Source organism: Balaenoptera ricei, chromosome 6 (assembly GCF_028023285.1).
Source record: "Balaenoptera ricei isolate mBalRic1 chromosome 6, mBalRic1.hap2, whole genome shotgun sequence".
Lineage (NCBI taxonomy): Eukaryota > Metazoa > Chordata > Mammalia > Artiodactyla > Balaenopteridae > Balaenoptera > Balaenoptera ricei.
The window spans coordinates 67,183,805-67,207,704 of record NC_082644.1 but is presented as its reverse complement, the minus strand read 5'-3'; the positions used below and the strand labels follow the sequence as shown (position 1 = coordinate 67,207,704).

The 23,900-nt window shown below is 36.7% G+C and overlaps 1 protein-coding gene across 7 annotated transcripts in view; it reads right to left on the bottom strand.

Annotated features, from left to right (window-relative positions):
* Nucleotides 1-274: 274 nt before the first annotated feature.
* PLGRKT (plasminogen receptor with a C-terminal lysine) overlaps nucleotides 275-23,900 on the bottom strand; it is a 57,022-nt gene continuing 33,396 nt past the window's right edge. For 5 of the 7 annotated variants that reach the window (XM_059926442.1, XM_059926441.1, XM_059926437.1 and 2 more), the window contains exons 4-6: nucleotides 4,683-4,813; nucleotides 4,002-4,111; nucleotides 282-621 (exon numbers count right to left, since the gene is read on the bottom strand). In XM_059926442.1, the coding sequence (XP_059782425.1) occupies nucleotides 500-621; nucleotides 4,002-4,111; nucleotides 4,683-4,813 (363 nt within the window). In that variant the 3' untranslated portion in view covers nucleotides 282-499. Of the gene's footprint in view, nucleotides 622-4,001; nucleotides 4,112-4,682; nucleotides 4,814-5,171; nucleotides 5,368-23,900 lie in introns of all 7 variants that reach the window. The other 2 variants (XM_059926443.1, XM_059926438.1) reach the window with 2 other exon arrangements.

Sequence of the window (23,900 nt, the reverse complement as noted above, 5' to 3'; positions counted from 1 at the left end):
GCCTCATGGGATTGTTGGGATAATTACAAGAATATGTGCAAAACAATCAGACAATGGCCATAGCAAGTGCAATATACATGTTAATCATTAATATTAGTTGTTTTCTATCATGTGGAGACAGGACACAATTGAAAAATCCAAATAAAAGCAGTATCTGTGGGAGATTAATGTGATGGCGCAAGTGTGTGCAACAGAGAAATGAGAACAACAGAACTTTTGCTTCCAGAAATTCAAAATAATATAGTTTATTAATTTTACATCTAGATGTTTGTGATACACACACATACAGAGGAAATCTGAAAGTTATTTAGAGTACCTCCATGATTTTGTGTTGAATGTTATACATTTTATTTTAAAATAATTTAATAAAGTTCATCTTAAATTTTATTATTTTAAAATAAAAACCATTATATCAAAATCTCAAGCATTTAAAAAATTGTAAAGGCCATGATTCAAGTCAACAATTCTGTATTTTGAGATTTGGTGGGTAAACATGATTTCATTTGTCTATGAAGAATTTAGTCTGTTCCCTTCTTGCTTTTTCAAGGTTTTCAAAAGTGATCATTCCTTTTGGCAGCTGCAACTTACTCTTTTCTGTTTCCAGTATGTTCTCGGCTTCACCTTAAATAAAGTACAGAAATGTGCAAGGTGACAAAGGGGTCATCAGCATTTTGTGAGAAGACCTACTTGTTGTGTTCCAGTGACATGCTGTAACACTGTGTGGAGGCATGCCCCCAGATCTCACAGTTAAATATTTCACCCACTGTCCCCGGTGAAGTGACCTCCCAAAGGAAACACAATAATGAATCCTGAAGATTCATAATGAGATAAATCAGATGCCAGAGACTTTATTTGACAGAAGACAGCATTTTAAAATGTAGAAGAGAAAGAATAGCAAGTAATATTTTTTTTCCTTGAAGGAAAGTCAGGATGATAACTATTGGTTGTGTTAGGAGGGGTTTAGGGTGGTGAAACCCCATATAGTTCTTCTTGTTGCCCCTTATTATATCATAAGTGACGTGAGAAGAAAATAAAGTTTACTAAAAAACTCTAATTTTTCAGGAAAGCTAATCTTTAACTTGAAACTACTTATAAATACCCCAAATAATATTAAATGTTCTTTAGTCCATATATACATACATCCACACACATATACACATTTTTATAAACAATTCCTCTTAAATAATAGCTAGTAATTTCTTGGGCACAGTGACATTTGCCAACTTTTATTGTTGAAGACTAGCGAAATTTTGAAAAACTATAGTATGTATTGTTGACATTCCATAAACTTTCCTTGGGAATAAAGGCAGTTGTTTTCTTGAAATATTCCTCTTTTAACACACAATTAATTTATACTCCAAACCCAACAGGGCAGGCTACAATTTGCAAATTATCACAGCATTCCAACAATCTGCAAACATTTTTTTTTCTCAGTCTTAAATACTAGGTAAAAATCATTATAAAATTGTATGTAATCGGGCAGGCTATTGATGACAGACTAGATGTTTCCATGGGAGAGTGCCTTCCATATGGCAGATTCTTAGTATGTGTTTACAGAATGGCTGATAATAAAGTCAGTTAAACAGGAAGTATATAGCTTGGGGTCATCTCTAGTTAACAGGGCTATATATTATAAACTAAACTTTAAATACTTTTTAACATGGTAAGTTTCCTGGTGGATTCTAAAGTTGTTGTTTTTTTTTTTAAACAGGAAATTTCCACAACATCTATATTCTATAGACTCTGATGGACCTGTAATAAAATTACTTCCCAATTATACAATCAAAATATTCCTAGAAAATAAATTTGCTCTCCATTAGTAATACGTTCAAGTGAATGCTGTATAATAGAGTTGAGATTTCTTAATACTACATACTAACTTTTATGAGGGACTGAGAACTCTAATGTTCTTATAAACAGTGAGACATAGTTGAGCTCAGACTAATGAATTCTTAAGCAGATGAGTAACATGAACCTGAGCAGGTTATTGAAATGAGTTTTAACATAAGTAAATCAGTTTTGTACAGTTAGTTTCCAGCTTAAAATGGAATTATACTCCAAAAGTTAACTTGTAGATCAGTGTTTTAGAACTCAGAATACATTTTCCCACAGTAATATATGCTATAAATAAATTTCTAGGCCATCAACAAAACAGTTTAGCCCACAATATAGCTGAACCATGATATCAATAATGTCTGACCCCAAAGGACATTTTAACATAGTTTCTATGTGGAAAATGTACTTCTATTTTCAAATGGGAATTTTTAAGAACATATCATCCCTCCATTTCCCTAAGTTTGTGAATGAAATGTTCTACTGCCTACTCCCAATACCTGCACCTTCTCCTTTCCCATACTAAACCAGTCCCCACAGAGCCTCAGGGATAGTGATGGGCCTACAGCCCAGGAGAGAACAGGATGGCAAAAATGAAGGCTTGGGAAAGCACTGTTTCCAGCATGCTCTGGGTTGAAGGCTAGAGGAGTAGGGAAATAGGGATCTTCATGAGAGGTGTGTAGTGGTGGGAATTTGGAAGACATGGATATCCTAGACTAATGGGAAACTCTGTCTTCTTGGGACAGGAATGGTATCTGTGGCAGCAGGGCTATTTTCTAGGGCAATAAAAGCCAGAGTTCAGTGAGAGCAGCACAGTACTGGTGAAAATTTAACAACCAGCTTTCCAGATTAAAAACAAATGTACATAAGTTTATTATGTACATAAGTTTATTATAAATTTTACTTATATGAAATATATGTAGCATACAATTTATAAATAATAATAACATGTACAGTACCCTTTATCATAAATTCCATATAGCAAATTGATCCTCAAAGAATGTTTTTATTGATTTTGCTGAACTCTTTTATCCATAGCTCGCCTAAGCAGTTGATGAGAAAGTATAATTTCAACATGAATGATGGTTGGTGTTTTCATTTACGTTAATGAGTAGGACAAAAGTGAAACAGTGACATATGTTGGAACTTTAGTTGTTTGAGAATATTGTGGACTTTGTTGAATCAGATAACAGTTTTCAAATATTAGGACATTTCTTGAATTTTTTTATGCTATTCACAACATAACGGATATGGACACAACACACTTTTAAGACTAATACACATTATTAACATTTTCTTCATCATTTTCTTAAGTCTAGACCACGGGTTGGCAGACTTTCTTAAAGGGCCAGATAGTAAATATTTTAGGCTTGTGGGGACTTACATATCTGTTGCAGTGACTCGGCTCTGTCATGGAAATGGAAAAGCAGAAATGAATGGGTATGTCTGTGTTCCAGTAAAACTATATTCAAAAATAGGTGGCCAGCCTGCAGATCATAGTTTGTCAACCCCTGATCTAGACAATCAACAAAATAGTAAGTCAAGCCTTGATTTGGTATTTGTAGATTTCCATGGTGTAAATACTCCCACCATGACCACCTTCAAGCTGACATACCAATGGGATGTCACTGAAGTCAGAGTTGTATCTGTATTTTATTATATCTATATATTGTATCTGCATTTTCACCATACAGATACAGTAGATATACATAACTTAAAAGAATAGATATACATAACTTAAGAGTACAGATATTTGTAAAATAATTAGAAACTAAGTTCTGATTATTTATTATTGTTTTAAATATAATTTAATATTATGTATTTTCTGTAATTTATTTAATTGTAAGTTTATATAATTTAATTTTAAAAAAATTTTATTGGAGTATAGCTGATTTACAATGTTGTGTTAGTTTATGAAATTTAATTTTTAATAATGACTGTATTTAACAACCAGCTTACAAAATTCCTGAACATTTGACAGTTGGTTCTTGTGAGCTGGTATGAGGTGACTCCAGCATACCACTATGTGAGAGGGGGTAGAAATATCGGTCATTGGTAGCTCAGGGAGAGTCTTGTCAGAATTTTCATAAGTCAAGGGGGTGTGAGGAGTGGATCCTGGAACCAGAAAATGTATCAGAAATTGAGACTCTGGTTTATCAAAGACTTACCTTTCATTCTTTGTATAAGGGTCCCGTAGCCCATGTCATACTGGTAGGTAAGGACAAAGCCTAATGGAACGATAGGGAAGAGGAAGGCAGGCTTCTTCTTTTTAATTGCTCTGATTCAAGAACAAAAAAGAATGAATATCAAGGAATAACCTGTAAATAAATATCTCTGTACTTGATGAAAGGAAAAAAGTTATCCGCTTTTGGGAAGAATATCCTCCATTTCAGAAGTTACTTAATTCTTCTATGGAAATAGGATTTGCTTACCCATAATCCCTCAGCAGATTCTGCGGTTCTTGGGTAGGGTCTATGATTTGTTCATCTTTATTTGATGTTGAGGCTCAGATTACTCATTTTAAAAATATTTAAGTATTGATATCTATCCCTTAGGGACTGTGGAGATGAATTTGTGGAGACTTCCTTCTGTCTTGGTGCAAAGTCAGTCCTCTCTCTTACTTATAAAATGGAGAAAAGTACAGAAGAAATCTAAGAAACTAAAGGAAGAATTAACTATTACTATCCTGGTTCTACAGAGTTACCGCCAAGGACTAAGCTATCAGGGTTACTTTGTTTGCCTATACGTGTACTATTTGGATCAAAGTCCTATCTTGGCCAACTTAATAATATGATCATGGCAGAGACAAAAAGAAGTAGAAGAAAATTTAAAGTAAGTAGCAAATATACCCAGCTGTTAAAGAGACGGCTGCAATGCCAAAAAAAGTTCCAAAATATTTGAGGAATTCCCGAGACCAAGCAATCTGCATAGCCATTTGTCTTTCTCTCATTTCATTCTGCATCATTAGCTGCCTTTCCAGCTGAGGACAAAACAAAAGACAAAGTGTGGTTATTCATCTTTTGAATCCGAGCACAGAGTTAATAATTTGCTTTTCTAGTGGATTTTCTTTCTTCAATAGCTTTAACTCATGTTTTTTCTTTTTTTAATCTCAAGAGACTTTGACTAAAGTCCCTCTGGACTGCTATCCCCAACTGTAACCTTGGCAGTGAAATCTGGAATATATATGGAATAAGTATGATATTCTTCTTCAGCTCTTGTATGCATGCAGTCTGGAACATTTATCCAAGCCCAAAATATATGTTCAGCTTACTATATGAAATGTGAGAAAAATATCTATGTGCCTTTAAATACAGAAACACTTTATTGGCCTTAATTACCATTTGCACTGAAATCATTTTGTCTTCCAAAACCATCCAGCTCCACACTGAAATTCACTTGAAGTATTGGGTCCATATTGCATCATAATATGATGGTAGAGGGGTATTATTTTCAGACATCAATAGAGATTTTTCTTTGCCACATTTTTCTTGTTGCCTCAAGTCCTTCACCACTTTAGTCAGTGCCTTTCGCTGCCTTAGAACAGAAAGCAGATACAGCCCAGAACACAGGAGACCGAATTTCTGAATGGATTTTTAGAAAATACATAGGAGAAGCAACAGTCTGAAAGCCCAAGCCCATTATTTTGAAAGAGTTAGATTCTTGAGAGAGAAAAGAGCTCTTTTTAAATTCTCAAATCTTGGCACTGTGTATCATTAGCAAAGCCTAGAGGATAGCAAGCATATAAACCATAGTGTGAGAGGAATGAGTAATAATGTGACTCAATTTTCCTTCCATGCCTTCTTTCTCCTGTGGGAAGGGACTGGAAGAGGAGAATGAGATTTTATGAAAAAAGATGGGGCTTGGCTCCGTGACCCCTCCTGGGGGTTGAAGCCCCAGGGGATGAGATGGATTTCGAGTTTGAGAATCCTCAGACAGAGAGCACTTGTAGTTCTGCCTCCTGTCAAGAATTCTGGGAAGGGGCATCTAAAGTAAAGCAGAAATGATTGCAGAGCAGATCTAGGCTTATAGAAGGCCTGAGAGAGGCCACCCCAGTCTCCCTCAGCTGCCAAGGGTTGTGGATAAAGTCTGCAAGGTTCCCAGGTCAACCTGGAGAGGGTCATAGAAGGTAGCTGATAATTGAAAGCATGTGGCTTACCAGAGAGTCACCAAAGCCTAGGGCCCAAGAACCCAATAATAGACACTTGGGTAAAAACTAAGGATATTCAAAAACTCTGAATACCCTAACTTTACTTATCTATAAATCTGAAACTATTCTAAAATTTAAGTTTATTTTTTAAAATGGTTATAAACAAATCTTATATTCTAGGTCTCTACTCTCTACCAGTAAGAATAGAAGCAGTCATCTCCATATATCATAGAGAAATTGTGAAAATCAGCAAGACTGTATATCTTCAATAAACTAAGTCTAGAGTTGAAAAAAAATCCATGCAGACCCTCTCTTTCATGGGCAAAAAATCCTGATGAAGGACATCATTGAGCTATAATGATAATTATCAATTAAAACTTTATTAATTACCATATACTTTATAAAATTGTGTTTAAAGTCACAGGTCTAGGTCCAAATACATTTTAAAATTCAAATTAATTAATAAATTTTATCACCAAACTTTTTCAATAGCCATAAAGGGATAATTACATTAATGTAGTTATTAATTTACCAGTAATAGGCATTTTTTAACTAAATGTACATTCATTTTCACCCTTCTTCCCCAAATATTGACACTAACAAGAGCAAAAGAGAACATGTACAGTAAGTTTCTGTAACAGTCTTTAACCCAAATCATAAATATAAAATTCTTTATCCTATTTTAAAAGAATTTTACACCTTTTTATAATAATTATTTTCCTATCTCTGTTACTTTTGATACTGCTTTATAGGACAATTTGAAACTAAAATGTTTCTCATTATGACTTCAGAGTAAGATGATTTTACAGGCTTAGCTGGTACTAGTTTAACAATTACAGAGCCACAATTAATTTTAAAGAGAATATAATAAAAGGGAGCTAGCTTATTAAAAATTATTGTTCAGGGACTTTCCTGGTGGCGCAGTGGTTAAGAATCCGCCTGCCAATGCAGGGGACATGGGTTCGATCCCAGGTCCGGGAAGATCCCACATGCCGCAGAGCAACTAAGCCCGTGTGCCACAACTACTGAGCCTGCGCTCTAGAGCCCGTGAGCCACAACTACTGAGCCCACGTGCCACAACTACTGAAGCCCACACACCTAGAGCCCGTGCTCTGCAACAAGAGAAGCCACCGCAATGTGAAGCCCGCGCACCGCAACCAAGAGTAGCCCCCACTCGCTGCAACTAGAGAAAGCCCGCACGCAGCAGCAAAGACCCAACGCAGCCAAAAGTAAATAATAGATGAATTAATTTAAAAAATCATCATAGCGTTTCTTTAAAAAAAAAAATTATTGTTCATAGTAGAAACCACATTCTGACCACCTTCATAAAACTGTTACATCCACTCTTTCTTGTGTATTTTAACTCTTCAAATTCTTTGTTTAAAAAATATTAAGGGCAGCCACAAAATTAGTGACCTCAGTAATTTGTCAATCTTTTGAGTCTCAGAAGGGGCAACTATGTAAAGATCCACAGACCATTTAATACGTTTCCCTTTAATACAATCTTAAAATGATTAAATTTCATGTGGACACATAAAACATTTTCACAGCACAAAAAAGGCAACGACATTGTCCTATAAATTATCCTTATTGTAGTTTTAATTTTTTATTAATTAGATCCTTTCCTATTTTTGAGAAATAATTAGGCCAACCTTGAAAAAAATCCGTATACTTCTGTGTTTTTAGTTTCCAACAGTGTTTTAATTTATGCATAATATATTCACATGTAATAGAAAAGTTGTCTTTTTATTTGCTTAACTGGACAATGCCAAAAAGCTATTCTGCATGTTTTGTCACAAAAGAGATTTTGTTTTTATCAGAAATTAATATTTTATATTTGTCTATGCCTTTTTAAAATTAACAGAGACATTATTGATACCTTCTAAACTAAAAGCAAAATCAGAATTTCAGGTAAACAAACCATAAAGATCATTAAAATAAAGCAACCATAATGAAAGCTGTGACTAGTGGCATTTAACTTTAACTTGCTCTACAGATATTTTAAATGTTCAACATCCAGTAAGTAGTTTGGGAAGAATCTGGAACGGGAAATGAATAACAAATTGAAGCTTTAAAAAAATAAGTCCACTGTTTAATCAATGACTTATGAAAATAATTGAAAATAAAAAAATTGAAGTATTATTCAGAAGCTTAAAAGCTTTGGTTACAGCATCTTGTTACATACCTTCCAATAAAGATTACAACACAATTAAATCCACTCTTACTCTCAGATGTTTGTAAACAATAAGGTCACCCTATGTAAAAACTAAGAATTCCAGTTTGGCAAAAGCCCTTTATATTACTTATGGATTCTAAAATATATGGACTTTCTCCAGCAAGATCAGAAGATGCTGACAAGATGAGTAGAGCCTGGGAAAGAACGAAAGATCAATGACGTTCTCGTCCGTTATCTAAAATTCTTTAAAGACATAGCTCCTAACAGTGTCTGGTACATTATAAATGCTATTAACTGAAGTTGAAGACAATTCCAGAACTTAAGTAAAAAACAATAATAAGCGTATTTTCTTTTATCCTGGATTTCCTCATTTTAAAGAGTACATATTTCTTACTTTGATAATTAATGTTCCTCTATGTCAATCCTAGCTGTGAACAAAGCTAAGACCTCTATTCTATAATACTTAGAACAAAAAATCTTAGAAACAAAATATGCTTCAAAAATAAAATTAGAAAATCATTAAGATATTGTAAGATGCTTACTTCTACTTTATTGTGGCAGCTGATACACTGATAGGAATAATAATGTGGCTCACCAGGTGCTAAGCACTGTACTTAATTTACATATATTGACTTGCCTGCAAAACCCTATGAGGCTGGTCTATGAGTTGAAGATAATGGAATCCACTCCAATTAGTAATTTAAACAGAATGGGAATTATTGCAAGGTATTTGGCAGGTTAAGAATTCCTAGGGGAGCCATGGAAGTTAGTTTGTGTTCTATACTATCAGGAATAACATAGCAGGGAGAAATGCTCAGCCAGAACAGGGGACTCTCTTATGGGAACCCCACAGCTACTGCCTTCTGTCATAGATGCTCAGAACCAAATACTGAAATTCCACCTCCACATTCCCAAATGTCAGTCAGCTCCACTACAGTGATTACAAGAAGATCCAACATCTTCTAGAAGCTTTATACTGCCCATGTCTACCTCCCAGGTTTCCTTCAGGTGTGCCTAGTTGGCAGAACCATGTCAGATGTGAAACCCAGCTGCAAGAGTCTGAGAAATCTGCCTTTGGCTTTCCAGCCTCTGTTGTGCTGGCAGGCACTCCATAAGGGAGTTGGAATGGAAGCTGAGCAGAGGATGTATTGACTCAGTTTACAGTTGAGGAAACTGAGGATCAGAGTTCGATTGATTTTCCCTGTGGCCTCAGTTATCAAATGGCAGATCTAGGATTCAAACCCAGGCCTGCCTGTTCCAAGGCCCAACCTTGCAGTCTACTCTCAGTACACTGGCAATAATCAAGTCAGTGAGGAAAATGGGAGTAAAGCAGGCAGGGTATGTCGTTACAGATCATCTGAAAAGCCTTTGGCCTTCTATTATAATTAATACAAGAATTTTAAAAAGACACTGCGTAATGAGCTCTAAATTTACCAGGGTACAGGCTGAACTGAATTACTCTGTTTAATTCCCCTTAAAAGAGCCTCTCTACACACTGTCTCTGATTTCATGCCCCCATCCCTACAGTGATTTCAGTGACCAGCACTCTCTGAATGTGAGCCTCCTAAGGCTCTTGTGACCTCCTCCTCGTTGTCATATCTAACTTCTCAGAGAACTGGGGGCAACCACCACATCCAAATAACGACCACGGCCCGCAGACTTGATTTCTAAACATTTCTTGAGATGTGGCTTCTCCTACGCTGTTGCGCAAGCGTGGGTTTGGGGCTCAGGCCAAGGGCCCTGGGAGAGAACAAGGCCAGCCCGTGGCTCTATAAGGAAACTAGTGTCTGTGCTCAAGGTGAGGGCAGAACAGGAAGCTAAGGAAGTTCTGAAAAGTCAAGACCTGCTCCCCTTCCATAAATGAAATACAAAGGGGAAAGGCAATTCCTAAAAACATAGAGGTACTAGAACCTTTTCCAGAGAAGGTCCTTCAAATCCTCTATTTGTTTACTTTCCCCTAGAATTTTTTTCTCAGCCATCTCCTCTTGGTCTTCTCAGCTCCTGGTGATATTATCACTTTCCAGGATCCAACTACCACTTCTTGCTGATGACGTCTGAATTCTAAATCTCTACCCTGGAGCTCTTTTCAGTGGTAGATTGTGTTTCCAACTGTCTTCCGAGCATCTCCACGGGGAGAGAGACAGCCAAGTCTTACCTAAATGTCTCTGCACACCTCTTAAATCCAGCCTTCTTCCTGCTGTTCCTGCTCCAGCTCAGAGCATCATTACCCATCAACAAAAGCACTATATTACCACCAATCTGTCTCTATCCTAGTTTCTTCTCCCTCCAATCCATCTTTTATATGGCTCTCTCTATATTTATTTACATTTCTATTCCTATCTCAAAAGCAATCTCATGTTACTTTCCTGCTTAAAAAACTTTACTGGTTCTTTAATTCCTAGACATGACATGGCCTTTAAAAATCCTATTCCAATTTACCTCTTGGGCTTCATGTCCTGCCAGTCTTCCCCTAGACCACAGCCAGCAATCCTCACCCAGACTAGGCACGTTCATCTTTCCACAGCTTTTTGCTCATAGAAAGAGACAGACATTGGAGTCACTTGGACTGGGTTCAAATTCTAGTTCTGTCACTAACTTGCTATGTGATTGTGCACAAGCCCCCTAAATGTCTTGACTCCAATTTTCTCTATCTCTAGGAGCAACATAGTTACCTTACAGGGATGCTCTCCGAAAGAAGATGGCATATTTGAAAGGGAGTTTTGCACTGCAGGCATTGGAATGTTAGCCCCTCTGTCTTGCTTTCTCCTCTTGTCTCCTGTCCCAATGGTTACCTAGACTTAGAGCCTTTTTCCTTCACTATCTTTGCTCTCTCTTTCTAGGACAGTTCACCTGTTTTCCTGACTTCAAAGTTTCTCTTTGCTGAAGATGCCCACATCTCTGTCCGGAGCCCCATCCACTCACTGAGCAATGCTGCCAGCTGCAGTTGGCTGACTTGTGTTCCTGGTACTACACTGAATTCAGCACTCCCTGCACTGTGACTGTTAGTTCCTCCAGACCAGCCCCCCTGCCAGCTCCTTGTACTCCTCAGAGGCTCCATGATTCTCCCAGAGGAATGAAAACTTTGGTTTCCATCTTCAACTCACTCTTCTTCTTAACCCCCCACGTATCTAGTTAGTCCAGAAATTCTACCACCAGCTTTTCCTCTGAAATCTCCCCTTTTCTCCATTCTTGCTGCCTCCCCTGAAATCCAAATCCCTATCACCTTAGACTTTGGGTACTGCAATGGCCCCATGTTATCCTTATATGTCTAGCCTGTGGTATAGATCTATTAACTAAAAAGCACTGTGGCCCAGAAGTTAATACTATGGACACTGGAGCCAGACTGCCTGAAATTGAAGCCTGGCTCTTGCAAGCTGTGTAGCTTCTGGCAAGTTCTTACATCTCTCTGTGCCTCAGTTTTCTCATCTGTAAAATGGGGCAAATGACAATGCCTACCTTAAAGGGTTGTTGTAAGGATTAAATGAGCAACTACATGTTAAGGTCTTAGAGCAGAGCTTTAATAAAGATTCAGTAAAAGTTAGCTGCTATTATTTGCCTCGAAAATAGACATAAGATTGCAAGATTATTTTAAAATATTTTAAATTAAATATAATAAAAAGTTCTGCTCCTGTCATTCCCCTGCTCAAAAACTTCTAAAACTTCTCTTTTCTGCCACATCATGTATAAATGCTCTACTCAGCTTTCTGAGCCCTCTGGACCAGATCTGTGCCCCACCTCATTTTCTACTGTAGCCCTTCCCAGCTTTGGTCAGCTGGACTTCCTGCAGTTTTCCAAATGTGGCTCTATCTGACTCTTCCTGGCCTTGTGACCTTAGGTGAGTCACAGCATGTCTAAACAGCCTGTTTTCTCATCTGTAAACTGGGGATAATAACAGTACCTTCCTGGTGGGATTTTTTTTTTTTTTATGAGACTAAAAAGGAATTAGAGCATCTTTGTTTTAATATGCCTGTAGTTGTTGAGGGAGAGCAGGCTTGTATGGGAAAAGCAGCAGCAGTCTACATAGTGTCAATCAGAAATACATTTCTGTAAATCTTGAAGCCTAGGGAGGTAAAGATACGTTTCAGGAGAAAAAGACAAAGTTTCCACAGAAATGAACATAGTATCCTTAAAGGCTAATGGTTATTGAGTCATTTACTCTTTATAACAGTCTGTTTGGCAGGTGTCACTAATATCCCATTTTTCCAGATGAGAAAACTGGTGGTAAGAATGATTAAGTAACTTGCCAGTGCCTGTAGCTCTCGTACATCCTGGGTGTTTCTTTTACTTCTTAGTAATACTACTTAACACCTTTTATAATAATAGCCAGGAAATTAATAAAGTACTTACTTTCAGAATACAAGCCAAGGCAAAAGAGAAGTAAAACAAAATAAAACAAAAAGACAAAACGAAACCCCAGTGAATACAACTGTGACCATGTAGAATATTCTTTAGTTTCACTTCTATCTTCTCAATGAGTTACGTGTGCTTCTGACCCTACATTTCAGTATCCATGGAATCCCCAAAACTAGAGGGTTTTTTTTAATCCAGTAAAAAGTATTTCTGTACTTTGATGTGCTTTTCTTACATTCATAGTAATATAAAATAATTCTTCTAAAATGCTTCAGAAGATGGAGGAAGCCAAAGCAAGAAATAAGAGGGAGTAAAAGCATTGTTGAACAAAGGACTTTCCACCTGGTTGACAGGAATTTTTTAAAAATTTGCTTGACAAAATCAATCAATGTGATACACCATATTAACAAATTGAAGGAGAAAAACCATATGATCATCTCAATAGATGCAGAGAAAGCTTTCGACAAAATTCAACACCCATTTATGATAAAAGCCCTGCAGAAAGTAGGCATAGAGGGAACTTTCCTCAACATAATAAAGGCCATATATGACAAACCCACAGCCAACATTGTCCTCAATGGTGAAAAACTGAAACCATTTCCACTAAGATCAGGAACAAGACAAGGTTGCCCACTCTCACCACTATTATTCAACATAGTTTTGGAAGTGTTAGCCACAGCAATCAGAGAAGAGAAAGAAATAAAAGGAATCCAAATCGGAAAAGAAGAAGTAAAGCTGTCACTATTTGCAGATGACATGATACTATACATAGAGAATCCTAAAGAGGCTACCAGAAAACTCCTAGAGCTAATCAATGAATTTGGTAAAGTAGCAGGATACAAAATTAATGCACAGAAATCGCTTGCATTTCTATACACTAATGACGAAAAATCTGAAAGTGAAATTAAGAAAACACTCCCGTTTACCATTGCAACAAAAAGAATAAGATATCTAGGAATAAACCTACCTAAGGAGAAAAAAGACCTGTATGCAGAAAATTATAAGACACTGATGAAAGAAATTAAAGATTATACAAATAGATGGAGAGATATACCATGTTCCTGGATTGGAAGAATCAACATTGTGAAAATGACTCTACTACCCAAAGCAATCTACAGATTCAATGCAATCCCTATCAAACTACCACTGGCATTTTTCACAGAACTAGAACAAAAAATTTCACAATTTGTATGGAAACACAAAAGACCCCGAATAGCCAAAGCAATCTTGAGAACGAAAAATGGAGCTGGGGGAATCAGGCTCCCTGACTTCAGACTATACTACAAAGCTTCAGTAATCAAGACAGTTTGGTACTGGCACAAAAACAGAAATATAGACCAATGGAACAGGATAGAAAGCCCAGAGATAAACCCACACACATATGGTCACCTTATCTTTGATAAAGGAGGCAAGCATATACAGTGGAGAAAAGACAGCCTCTTCAATAAGTGGTGCTGGGAAAATTGGACAGGTACATGTAAAAGTATGAAATTAGAACACTCCCTGACACCATGCACAAAAATAAACTCCAAATGGATTAAAGACCTAAATGTAAGGCCAGACACTATCAAACTCTTAGAGGAAAACATAGGCAGAACACTCTATGACATACATCACAGCAAGATTCTTTTTGACCCAGCTCCCAGAGAAATGGAAATAAGAACACAAATAAACAAATGGGACCTAATGAAACTTAAAAGCTTTTGCACAGCAAAGGAAACCATAAACAAGACCAAAAGACAACCCTTAGAATGGGAGAAAATATTTGCAAATGAAGCAACTGACAAAGGATTAATCTCCAAGATTTACAAGCAGCTCATGCAGCTCAATAACAAAAAAACGAACAACCCAATCCAAAAATGGGCAGAAGACCTAAATAGACATTTCTCCAAAGAAGATATACAGATGGCCTACAGACACATGAAAGAATGCTCAACATCATTAATCATTAGAGAAATGCAAATCAAAACTACAATGAGATATCATCTCACACCGGTCAGAATGGCCATCATCAAAAAATCTAGAAACAATAAATGCTGGAGAGGATGTGGAGGAAAGGGAACACTCTTGCACTGTTGGTGGGAATGTAAATTGATACAGCCACTATGGAGAACAGTATGGAGGTTCCTTAAAAAACTACAAATAGAACTACCATACGACCCAGCAATCCCACTACTGGGCATATACCCTGAGAAAACCATAGATCAAAAAGTGTCATGTACCACAATGTTCATTGCAGCTCTATTTACAATAGCCAGGACCTGGAAGCAACCTAAATGTCCATCGACAGATGAATGGATAAAGAAGATGTGGCACATATATACAATGGAATATTACTCAGCCATAAAAAGAAATGAAATGGAGGTATTTGTAATGAGGTGGATGGAGTTAGAGTCTGTCATACAGAGTGAAGTAAGTCAGAAAGAGAAAAACAAATACAGTATGCTAACACATATATACGGAATCTAAGGGAAAAAAAAAAAAAAAAGGCCATGAAGAACCTAGTGGCAAGATGGGAATAAAGACACAGACCTACTAGAGAATGGACTTGAGGATATGGGGAGGGGGTGGGGTGAGATGTGACAGGGTAAGAGAGTGTCATGGACATATATACACTACCAAGTGTAAAACAGATAGCTAGTGGGAAGCAGCCGCATAGCACAGGGAGATCAGCTCGGTGCTTTGTGACCACCTAGAGGGGTGGGATGGGGAGGGTGGGAGGGAGGGAGATGCAAGAGGGAAGAGAAATGGGAACATATTGTATATGTATAACTGATTCACTTTGTTATAAAGCAGAAGCTAACACACTATTGTAAGGCAATTATACTTCAATAAAGATGTTTAAAAAAAAAAAAAAATTTGCTTGACAAACTGATTCGAAAAGTCCCTTGGAGGAGAAACATCCCACAACATGGATGAACCCCAAAAATATTATCCTAAGGAAAGGAGCCAGACACAAAAGACCACAAATTGTATGATTCCACTTCTGTGAAATGTCCAGAAAAGGCAAATCTATGGAGACAAAAAGTAGATTAATGATTTCCTGGGTCTGGAGTTGGGATCAAAGATTTACTATACTTGAGCACAAGTGAACTTTTGGGGATGATGGAAATGTTCTATAACTGGATTATGGTGATGGTTGTACAACTCTATAAAAATACTAAAAATCATTGAATGGTACCCGTACAATGTGTACCCCTACAGTTTTATAGTATGTGAATTACTCAATAAAGATTTTTTTAAAATAGAAGTGGGACAGAGTAGCCTTTCAGCATCAGTAAGTAACAGCATGCATTTATTTTAAATCGTTAACAAAAATGATGATGCTTTGTGGTGATATAGCTGCCTGACCACACAATTATTCCTGTGTCTTAACGAGGTTTTTCATGTTCCGCTCTCAAGAACTGTTCAGAAACATCTGAGCCACTTGGTAAGAAATAACTCTATTCAGATGCAAAGACTTTATAAATCATTTTATAATAATATATTCCACCTTTATATTTATCAAAGAGGGAAGAAAAAACTGTTTAGCATTATATATATAGTCCTTTTCATAAATAGTTTTAAGCTTTATATTCCATACATTTTCTATTTTCATACTAAAACACACCACCAAAATTTTCCTTGCAATGTCAGGAGGCAGGGAGGAATATTGTTTTTTCTCTGTAAATGTTTCTATTTTCTCTTCAAGCATTCCTATCCCTAATACTCACATCACCCTCCCTGGGTATTAGACCTTATTTGCCCTAAAGAGGTGCAATATATACCACAGCAAAGTTTTGGTTAAAAGGGTGGGTTGAGCTGATCTATCTTACTTTAAAACATTGCTCAAATGTCGGCTCATCACCAGTTTTGCAAGCTATTTTGGGAGCTCAGCTTAGATGGCTGTTAATCTAGAGATTCTTTCATTTAGAGGAAAATACATTTATATAGCAGCTAAAATCAGAATCCAGTTAACACCAGAAGGTTAACCTAGTGATAAAATAATTGTTAATGGGAAGAATTTGTGGGGCAAGTCATTTCCAATTCTAATTAATTTTAGGCAAGCCTTTAAATTAGAAATTTATTTAAACCTGATTTCAATATGAAAACAAAAGTAGATTGTAGAAAGAATTCATTATTTAGTTACCCATTTCTGGGAAAAGATACTTCTGATAATTCATGTTCACATGCAATTTAAAAATAAAATATCATCTCACTATTATAAGAAAATAATCATTAATTCCTGAAATGGAAAAACATGTTATTTTTACATGTTGTCCTGTTCTGATTTGTATGGATCTCAGAGTTCTGCAGAAAGGTGAGCCTGACCCAGTCATGACCAATAAGTCTTAGATTTGCTGCTGTTTAATCCCTGTAGTGACACTCATTTCTTTTCAAATACAATGCTAAATAAAAACCTAAACTAAATAGCCACAGATAGGGAGAGAGAAGTCAAACTGAGAAATAAACATAAATGTAATTAGAGTTTTATGTCATAAGATTTTTTTGTGCTATAAACGTTTTCACACAGGCTTTTTGTAAACAAATTTTTTTTAGTGGTTTCTTTTTTAAATTTTTATTTTATTTTGGAGTATGATTGATTTACAATGTTGTGTTAGTTTCAGATGTACAGCAAAATGATTCAGAGTCATATATATATTTTTTTTCAGATTCTTTTCCCATTTAGGTTATTACAGAATATTGAGTTGACTTCCCTGTGCTATACAACAGGTCCTTGTTGATTATCTATTTTATATATAGTAGTGTATATATGTTAATCCCAAACTCCTAATTTATCCCTCCTCACCACCTTTCCCCTTTGGTAACTATAAGTTTGTTTTCTAAGTTTGTGGGTCTGTTTCTGTTTTGTAAATGAGTTCGTTTGTATCATTTTTTTAGATTCCACATACAAATGGACAAATATCATATGATATTTGTCTTTCTCTGTCTGACTTACTTCTCTAGGTCCATCCATGTTGCTGTTAATGGCATTATTTCATTCTATTTTATGGCTGAGTAATATTCCATTGTATATATGTACCACATCTTCTTTATCCATTCCTCTGTTGAGGGACATTTAGGTTGCTTCAATGTCTTGACTATTGTAAATAGTGCTACAATGAATATTGGGGTGCATGTATCTTTTTGAATATATGCCCAGGAGTGGGATTGCTGGATAATATGGTAGCTCTATTTTTAGTTTTTTAAGGAACCTCCATACTGTTCTCCACAGTGGCTGTACCAATTTACATTCTCACCAACAGTGCAAGAGGGTTCCCTTTTCTCCACACCCTCTCCAGCATTTATTGTTTGTAGACTTTTTGATGATGGCCATTCTGTAGTTTTGATTTGCATTTCTCTAATAATTAGCGATGTAGTGCATCTTTTCATGTGCTTTTTGGCCATCTGTATGTCTTCTTTGGAGAAATGCCTCTTTAGACCTGCCCATTTTTTGACTGAGTTGTTATTTTGATATTGAGCTGCATGAGCTGTTTGTATATTTTGGAGATTAATCCCTTGTCAGTCACATCGTTTGCAAATATTTTCTCCCGTTCTGTGGGTTGTCTCTTCATTTTGTTTATGGTTTCCTTTGCTGTGCAAAAGCTTTTAAGTTTAATTAGGTCCCATTTGTTTATTTTTGTTTTTATTTTCATTACTCTAGGAAGTGGATCAAAAAAGATATTTCTGTAATTTATATCAAAGAATGTTCTGCCTATATTTTCCTGTAAGAGTTTTATAGTATCCAGTCTTACATTTAGGTCTTTAATCCATTTTGAGTTTATCTTTGTGTATGGTGTTAGAGAATGTTCTAATTTCATTCTTTTTACATGTAGCTGTCTAGTTTTCTCAGCACTACTTATTGAAGAGACTGTCTTTTCTCCATTGTATATTCTTGACTCCTTTGTTGTAGATTAATTGACCATAGGTGCATGGGTTTATTTCTGAGCTTTCTATCCTGTTCCATGATCTATATTTCTGAGACATATATTAATCAAATTGACAAAAATTAAAGACAAAGAGAAAATATTAAAAGCCACAAGGGAAAAGCAACAAATAACATACAAGGGAATCCCCATAAGGTTATCAGCTGATTTTTCAGCAGAAACTCTATAGGCCAGAAGGGAGTGGAACAATATATTTAAGGTGATGAAAGGGAAAAATGTACAACCTAGAATACTCTACCCAGCAAGGGTCTCATTCAGATTCGACTGAGAAATCAAAAGCTTTACAGACAAGCAAAAGCTGAGAGAATTCAGCACCACCAAACGAAATTTACAAAAAATGCTAAAGGAACTTCTCAAGGCAAAAAAGAAAAGGCCACAACTAGAAAACAAGAAACTTATGAATTGGAAAGCTCACCAGTAAAGACAAACATACAGTAAAGGTAGGAAATCATCCACACACAAATATGATATCAATAAGAGCAATAGTGAGAAGAGGAGAGCACAAATGCAGGATATTGGAAATGCATTTGATATTAAAAGAACAGCAACTTAAAACAATCTTGTATATATACAGACTGCTATATCAAAACCTCATGGTAACCACAAACCAAAAATCTACAATAGATACACAACAAAAAAGAAAAAGCAACGGAAACACAACACTAAAGATAGTCATCAAATCACAAAAGAAGGGAACAAAAGAGGAAGGGAAGAAAAAAGACCTACAAAAACAAATCCAAAACAATTAAAAAGATGACAGTAAGAACATACATATCAATAATTACCTTAAATGTAAATGGATTAAATGCTCCAACCAAAAGACACAGACTGGCTGGATGGATACAAGAGCAAGACTGGTACATATGCTGTCTACAAGAGACCCACTACAGATCTAGGGACACATACAGACTGAAAGTGAGAGGATGGATAAAGGTATTCCATGCAAATGGAAATCAAAAGAAAGCTGGAGAAGCAATACTCATATCAGACAAAACAGACTTTAAAATAAGGCTGTTACAAGAGACAAAGAAAGACACTACATAATGATCAAGGGATCAATCCAAGAAGATATAACAGTTGTAAATATATATGCACCCAACATAGGGGCACCTCAATATATAAGGCAAATGATAACAGCCATAAGATTTTCTTTTATAATCCTCCTGAATGTTTTATTTTCATAAGAAAGAGGTACATTTTTTATTATGGGCTGTTTATTCACACTCACTTTCTTGCAATAAAAAATAAGCCTAATTTGATAGCATTGATAAGCAAGCAAAGATAGGAAGTATTAAAAACAACAGTGGCTCAGTATTGGCCCTGGGTTGGGGGGTTGGGGAGCCACAGGAAAGTCAGAGTGGTAGAAAGGGAAAGGCATGAACTATCAGGAATGACACTTGCATCATTGACTCTTCAGTCTGGAAGAAGACAGTTAGTACTCCCTATCTTAAATCAAATAGAAAATTAATTCCAGGTGAATCAAAGCCCTGAATGTACCAAATGAAGTGATAAATATATTATAAGGAAAATTTGGAGACTGCTTGTATAACCTTAGGAAGTCAAAGACCTTTCCAAGAAAAACAGGAAACATGAAGGAAAAGATTAACAGATTTTATACATGAAAAATAAAAAAATTCACACCTATTAGGATGGCTATTATGAACAACAACAACAGAAAATAAGAAGTATTGGCCCGGGGCAAAGATATGGAAAAACTGGAACCCTTGTACGTTGCTGGTGGGAATGTACAGTGGTGCAGCTGCTATGGAAAATGACATGGCAATTCCTTAAAAAAAATTACAGAATTACCATATGATCCAGTAATTCCACTTCTGGGTGTATACCCAAAAGCAATGGAAGCAGGGACTCGAGTAGACACTTACACACCCATGTTCACTGCAGTATTATTCCAATACCCAAAAAGTAGAAGCAACCCAAATGGCCACCAACAGGTGAACGAATAAACAAAATGTGGCATATACATGGAATATTATTCAGCTTTAAAAAGGAAGAAAATTTTAACACATGCTCCAACATGGAAGAAACTCAAGGACATTGTGCCAGTTGAAATAAGCAGATAATGAAATAACAAATATTATATAATTCTACTAATATGAGGTACCTATAGGAGTCAAATTCATAGAGACAGAAAGTAGAATGATGGTTGCCAGGGGTTGGGGAGAGAGGGGAGTGGAGAGTTAGTGTTTGATGAGTACAGAGTTTCAGTTGGGAAAGATGAAAATGTTCTTAGAGTTGGATGGTGGTGATGGTTACACGAGAGAGGCACAGTGAAGGGTTAAGAGTGTGGGCCTTGCAATCAGACTGCCTGCATTTGAGTCTGATGCCACCACTTATTAACACTGTGTCCTTGGGCAAGTCACTTAATCTCTCTGTACCTCAGTTTCTTCATCTGTAAAATATAGAAAATAATAGTAACTACCCTCATGGGGTTGTCTTGAGGATTACATTATTAAGGAGAATAGCATGTAGAAATAATACAACCCTATGGTTGAATTTGGAAACATCTATTTTAAATGTACCTACCCCTTGATCTAGCAATTCCACTTTCAGGCTGAGTCAATACTTAATAAAAACTAGTTGTTTTTTCTGTTCTTATCATCATCATCATTATTCCTATGCAGCTATATATTCTGATATGGAAAAATCTTTCAGCCTAATTTTATATATATATATATATATATATATATATATATACATATATATATATACATATATATATATGTATATATGTATATATATGTATATGTATATATATGTGTGTGTGTGTATATATGTGTATATATGTATATATATATGTATATATGTATATATACATGCATGGCTATATATGGGTTTTTTTTTTAATTTTTAATTTTTATTTATTTATTTATTTATGGCTGTGTTGGGTCTTCGTTTCTGTGCAAGGGCTTTCTCCAGTTGGGGCAAGCGGGGGCCACTCTTCATCGCGGTGCGCGGGCCTCTCACTATCGCGGCCTCTCTTGTTGCGGAGCACAGGCTCCAGATGCGCAGGCTCAGTAGTTGTGGCTCACGGGCCGAGTTGCTCCGCGGCATGTGGGATCTTCCCAGACCAGGGCTCGAACCCGTGTCCCCTGCACTGGCAGGCAGATTCTCAACCACGGCGCCACCAGGGAAGCCCAATATATATGGGGTTTTTTTGCCTTTTTTTTTAACATCTTTATTGGAGTATAATTGCTTTACAATAGTGTGTTACTTTCTGCTTTATAACAAAGTGAATCAGCTATACATATACATATATCCCCATATATATGTATTTTTTTTCCTGACATCTGTTTCTCCCCTTTCCCCCATCACCACTACTTAATCTTAGTCTTCCCATGTCCTTCACCTATAATTATACTCTGGGTTCATTCTTTATGGGTAAAAAGAAGTTAGCTACCATACTGTGAAATTAAGGTCACATGGTAAGCCGACAACTGGGTCAGGAGAAGAAATTGCTGACCAGGTCCTGCTCAGACAACCTCTCAATGATGAGCATGTCTGGGGTGTCTAAGGAACAGCAAAGTAACCGGTGTAGCCAGAGAGGAATGAGCAAGGGGGAAAGTGGTAGATGATGAGGTCAGAGAGGTGATGGCGAAGGGATAGATCACCAAGCGCAGAGCTTCTCAGACATGCATGTGAATCACCTGGGGGATATATTAAAAGCAGATTCTGATTCAGTAGGACAAGGAGGGACACATGATTCTGTATTTCTAACAAGCTCCAGTGTTGATGCTTTTAAAAAGTGGACCGTATTTGAGAACAAGTCTTGTAGGCCTTTGCTGGAACTTCAGTAAAAATTGTGAGGAAGATGGGAAGCTGCTGGAGGGCTTTGAGCAAGAAGCTGTGTGATTTGACATTTTAACGGATCAGTCTGACTTTGAAGAATATGATGTACCCAAGAGACAAGAGCACATACGTTTACCACTCATAGCAGCAATATTCATAATAGACCCAAACTGGAATCAATCTAAATATCCATCAACAGTAGGATGGATACATAAATTATGGTATATTCATATAATGGAATACTACAAATCATGGAAAAAGAATGAATTACTGCTACAACTAAAAATGTGGATAAATCTTACAGACATGAATTAAAAAAAAAAAACGAAAAAGAGTACATACTGTATGATCCCATATGTATGAAGCATTAAAAATTAAATTATGGAGGCAGAGGTCTGGATAATGGTTGCTTTTAGCAGTGGGAGAGGCAGGAGGAAGCTTCCTGGGCTGGAAATATTCTATATATTGATCTGGATGGTAATTATATGGGTATAAACGTATGTAGAAATTCATTGAGCTCTGCACACAAGATTTGTGCACTTCACTGTGTCTGTGATATACTTCAAGAAAATAAGAAGTTGTAGGGGAGCAAGTGTAAAAACTGCGAAAGCAGCTGGGAGGCTGTAGCACTATTCCAAGCAAAAGATGGGGGTTTGGAGTAGAGTGACAGCAGTGAAGGTGGTAAGTGGTTGGATTCTGTATGTGTTTAGAATTCAGAGCTGAAAATCATTTTCTGATGGACTTGATAAAGGGATGTGAGAAAAAGGGGAGAGTAAGAGGCAATCCCAGGTTTGTAGCCTGACCACAGCATGGTGGTGCCACTTATGGAGATCGAGAAGCCTGCAGGATGAGCAGATTTGATGGATAAGAATGGGGTCAGAATGGGTGAGAATGAGGAATTGTGGTTTGCATATGTTAGTTTAAAATGTTTGTGGATATCCAGATGGATATGTCAAGTCAGCAGTCTGTAGTTACAGCCAAAGTCTGGGCTAGCAATAGAAATCTGAAGTCATCAGTTAAATAGGTGGTATTTGAAATTATGAGACTAGATGAGCTCCCCTAGGAAGTGAGTATAGATGGAGAAGAGAAGACAAGTGTGATCTGAGCCAGGGCCACTCCAGGAATATGCAGGAGTCAGGGAGAAGAGGAGGCAAAGGGGACTGAGCTGGTGTGGTCAGGGAAGTAGGAAGAGAACTAAGAGGTGTGTTTTCCCAGAAAGGAACTGAAGAATGTGTTTCAAGGAGGGAGTGATCAATGGTCAATTGTGTCAAGAGTTGCTGAGAAATTGAGTGTGATGAGGACTGAGATATTAATTATGTTGACTAGTAAACATCTGAAACTATACCTGTCACATAGTAAGTGTTCAAATATCATAGGCTATATGGAGAATATCATGGAGAATATACCTTAAACCCTATATATATCAAATCATTGTTCTTGGCAGGAGATCATGTTTTGCAGTGAAGAAAATAAAAGTTCTTCAGAAATGAGCTCACGCTTCTACTCTTTCCCCTTGGCCCTTGAGGTTTTGGCTTAAGATGGGCAAGTGGAAAGGATCTTCTCTCCATTTGGAACAGCCCTAGGGAACTAGCCTAGCCTTCAGTCACCTCGGTCCTAGAGATCATAGAGAAATGAAGTGTTTTCTTGGCCTGTTCTGTAG